This window comes from Otolemur garnettii, unplaced genomic scaffold (assembly GCF_000181295.1).
Source record: "Otolemur garnettii isolate 467f Iridium unplaced genomic scaffold, OtoGar3 scaffold00245, whole genome shotgun sequence".
In the NCBI taxonomy this organism is placed as follows: domain Eukaryota; kingdom Metazoa; phylum Chordata; class Mammalia; order Primates; family Galagidae; genus Otolemur; species Otolemur garnettii.
In genome coordinates this window covers 459,546-463,880 of record NW_003852640.1, presented here as the reverse complement: position 1 = coordinate 463,880, position 4,335 = coordinate 459,546, and the positions used below count along the sequence as shown (strand labels likewise).

Sequence of the window (4,335 nt, the reverse complement as noted above, 5' to 3'; positions counted from 1 at the left end):
CGCCACAACGTCTGGCCATTTTTTGGTTGCAGCCATCATTGTTGTTTGGCGGGCCCGGGCTGGGGATTCGAACCCGCCACCTTGGGTGTATGTGGCTGGCGCCTTAGCCGCTTGAGCCACAGGCGCCGAGCCAAGATTTTTAAAAATTAAAGAAATAATTCTCAGGGCCAAGTGTGATAGCTCCCAGCACTCTGGGAGGCCAAGGCAAGTGGATCCCTTGAACCCAGGAGTTCAAGACCAGCCTAAGCAAGAGCAAGACCCCATCTCTACCAAAAATAGAAAAACTTGGGTTGGTGCCTATAGCTCAAGAGGCTGAGGTGGCAGCCACATACAACTGAGCTGGCAGGTGCGAATCCAGCCTGGGCCTGCCAAACAATGACAACTACAACTAAAAACAATAGCCGGGCATTGTGGCAGGCGCCTGTAGTCCCAGCCACTGGGAGGCTGAGGCAAAAGAATCACTTAAGCCCAGGAGTTGGCGATTGTTGTGAACTGTAATGCCATGGCAGTCTACCCAGGGCGACAACTTGAGTTTCTATCTCAAAAAATAAAATAAAATAATAAAAATAAAATAAAATAAGGGGGCGCCTGTGGCTCAAAACGGTAGGTCGCCAGTCCCATATGCCTAAGGTGGTGGGTTCAAACCCAGCCCCGGCCAAAAATGGCAAAAATAAATAAATAAATAAAAATAAAAATAGACCCTGTCTTTTTTTTTTTTTTTTGAGACAGAGCCTCAAGCTGTCCCCCTGGGCAGAGTGCCCTGGCACCACAGCTCACAGCAACCTCCAACTCCTGGGCTTAAGCGAGTCCCCTGCTTCTGCCTCCCGAGTAGCTGGGACCACAGGCACCGGCGGCAACGCCTGGCTATTTTTTGGTTGCAGCCGTCATTGTTGTTTGGCAGGCCCGGGCTGGATTCGAACCTGCCATCTTAGGTGTATGTGGCTGGCGCCTTAGCCACTTGAGCCACAGGCACCAAGCCGACCCTGTCTTTGAAGCTGTCCCTGAAGTAACAGCAGAGAGAAGTGGGCAGACCAGAAACCCAGGCGTGGAGATTGATCCTGTAGGAGAAAGGGGGCCATCATGGCAGAGGACCTAAAACGATTCCTGTATAAAAAGTTACCAAGAGTAACTGGGTAGAGTGCCATGGCATCACAGCTCTGGGTAAAGTGCCATGGCGTCAGAATTCACAGCAACCTCCAACTCTTGGACTTAAGTGATCCTCTTGCCTCAGCCTCCCAAGTTGCTTGGACTACAGCCCCCCCTACCCCAAAATGCCCGGCTATTTTTTAGTTATAGTTGTCATTGTTGTTTTGGCAGGCCTGGGCTGCATTCAAACCCTCCAGCTCCAGTGTATGTGGCTGGTGCCCTAGCCACTTGAGCTACAGGTGCCAAACCATGACTAGTTCTTGAAAGCAGGCTTGCTACATCCCAAGGGTAGAAGAGAAGGAAGAAATAATATTAGAAACATTTGGAATAATAAAATATACACTTGGACGTGTTGTTATATGTATGGATTTGGATGCTGACATCCTGGCTTCAGAGCCATAGATCCATACAATTAACTATTAACTGTTGATCCATGCTTCTCACTGCCTAAGTCAACAAGCTACAGATACTAATGGAATGTGTGTTTTGTGCATTTTTGAATTCTCTGTTAAATACTGTTCTTGGATTTGCATTTTAAAATCTAGTTGTGGCTTGGCACCTGTGGTTCAAGTGGCTAAGGCGCCAGCCACATACACCTAAGGTGGTGGGTTTGAATCCAGCCCGGCCGCCAAACAACAATGACGGCTTCAACCAAACAATAGCTAGGCGTTGTGGCAGGTGCCTGTGGTCCCAGCTACTTGGGAGGCTGAGGCAGGGGACTTGCTTGAGCCCAGGAGTTGGAGGTTACTGTGAGCTGTGGTGCCACAGCACTCTACCCAGGCAGACAGCTTGAGGCTCTGTCTCGAAAAAAAATAAAAAATAAAATAAAATCTAGTTATGCCCAAAGCAGTCTCAGGCTTTAATAATCACACTTTTTATTTTTTAAAATAACAAAATACTTAATTACCTCTGTATGTTGACCACTCAAGAAACTGTAAGAAACCAGTCAACATATAGCAGTGGTCAAAATAAGGAGCTAGGCCTCCTGTACTGATATATACATGTATTTAACTTCCTTGTACAGCTTTTACTAGAGAATATTTTAGTAAATCATACATCTTAACAGTAAAATCATACAGAATCAAAAAATAAAATAAAATAAAATAGAAAAATTTAGAAAAAAATAGCCAGGCATTGTGCTGAGTGCCTGTAGTCCCAGCTACTTGTGAGGCTGAGGCAAGAGGATCACTGAGCCCAAGAGTTTTGAGGTTGCTGTAAGCTATGACATCACAGCACTCTACCTAGAGTAACAGAGTAAAACTCTTGTCTTGAATGAATTAAAGACAGAGGAAGTGAGGGAAGGAAGGAGGGATGGAAGGAAGAAAAATGGTCACAGTCAAACGGTCTAACATATAATTGTTTTGGGGGGGGTTGCAGTTTTTGGCTGGGACCAGCGCCCTACTCCTTTGAGCCACAGGTGCTGCCCTAATGTATAATTGGAATCCTGGGGGTGGGGAAATAAGAACAGCTAAAAAGTTACCTCTTGCAATCAGCCTTCCTGGACCAACTCTCAGCCCTCTGGTAACCAAGGCAACCCTATATTTTCTCTACTGATGGGTTTTTCTCACTTTACTACAACTCCTGTCAACAGTCTTGTCTCCAGCCTGTTCCTTTTACTAGGAACGTTCTTCCCCTAACTCCTGCTCTGCCTCAGAGAGTCTGTCCTCAGAGGTCATCTGACTGAAAATACATTGCCTCCTTCACACCTTTATTTATCTTCTCAACACCACTTGTTGCAGTGTGCAAGAGCATTTAAATGTGCACCGTATGGATTACCTCCCCCACCCCAAGTGCTTGTAGCTTTGGTTCACCACTGTATTCCTACTACCTAAACCGGCCAGCGTTCACAACAATTTGCTGAAAAAAGGGAAAAAAACAAATACGATGTCCTAGGGCAGTGTGCCATTCCCACCACGGTAAGAAGGGAGGCTGAATAACGCTGCTCTTCAAACAATAGACCAAGGATCCGGTCCTGGCACCTCCGGCTGGGAAGCCTTGAGCAAATCGCTTTTCTGGGCCTTGTATTCCTCACCTCACAGAGAAGTGGGAAAGGGGGCTGAATGGGCCCGGGCCTACCTCGGCGTCGCGGTTGAGGCGGTACACATAGAGCTGCGAGGTGCCGGCCACCACGAGGTTCCGCTCGCTGTTGTTGAAGAAGTTGCAGTACATAGAGAACTCGATGCCGGTGGGCGGATGTGCCTGTTTGTACACGGCGTACATGGCGCCAAGCCTGGGCTGCGCAGGACCGGGGACAGAATGAGGGGGCAACCCGCGCAGGAGACCCAGACAGATCCGGCGCCCTCCTAGGTCTCGCGTCGCTGCTCCAATCCCGCCGTCCACCCACCCACCTGGCAGTTGGAAAGAAACCAAGAGGGACCGGAACGACAGTGAACTCCGCCCGGCCGCTCGCGGAAGCTGAGTCCCAAAGTTCCGGGTTACCGCGCCTGCGCAGCGCCCGCGCGTAGTAGCAACTGTGAAGGTGATGGCGGTCCTTGGTGGCCTAGGGTGGCTGGCCGCATCCGCCGAGCTTGCCCAGCGCACGCACAGTCCCGGAGACCTTGGCTCCCGGAGCCAGGCTCCGGCTGGGGTCTGGGACTCAGAGTGCAATTAATGACAAATAAAACAAGAAAGCTGGCCTGGCGCCTGTGGCTCAAGCAGCTAAGGCTCCGGCCACATACACCTGAGCTGGCGGGTTGTAATCTAGCCCGGGCCCGCCAAACAACGACGGCTGCAACCAAAAAATGGCCAAGCGTTGTGCTGGGCGCCTGTAGTCCCAGCTACGTGGAAGGTGGAGGCAGGAGAATCGCTTGAGCTCAGGAGTTGGAGGTTGCTATGATCTGTGACGCTAGGACACCAAGGCGACAGCTTGAGGCTCTGTCTCAGTAAAAAAACAAACACACACACACACAACAAGAAAGCTTAGTCACAGCAGGCTGGTGGCGCTGGTTTGTAGTCTCAGCTATTCGGGAAGCAGAAGTATCACTTGGGACCAGGAGTTCAAGATCAGCCAAGGGCAATGGAGCGAGAACTGTACGGGGATTGAGAGGAGGAATATGTATATGTACATGCATACATATACTATATTCGCAAGAAAATGGCATGGAAATATGTGTTTGTGGCTCAGCGCCTGTGGCTCAAGCGGCTAAGGCGCCAGCCACATACACCTAAGGTGGCGGGTTCGAATCCCCA

The 4,335-nt window shown here is 49.8% G+C and overlaps 1 protein-coding gene across 4 annotated transcripts in view; it reads right to left on the bottom strand.

The window, feature by feature from the left end:
• CPSF1 (cleavage and polyadenylation specific factor 1) overlaps window positions 1–3,545 on the bottom strand; it is a 17,378-nt gene extending 13,833 nt beyond the window's left edge. For all 4 annotated transcript variants that reach the window (XM_023508343.1, XM_023508344.1, XM_023508345.1 and 1 more), the window contains exons 1-2: window positions 3,495–3,545; window positions 3,223–3,381 (exon numbers count right to left, since the gene is read on the bottom strand). In XM_023508343.1, coding sequence (XP_023364111.1) covers window positions 3,223–3,366 — 144 coding nt within the window. In that variant the 5' untranslated portion in view covers window positions 3,367–3,381; window positions 3,495–3,545. The remainder of the gene's footprint in view (window positions 1–3,222; window positions 3,382–3,494) is intronic.
• Window positions 3,546–4,335: the final 790 nt, after the last annotated feature.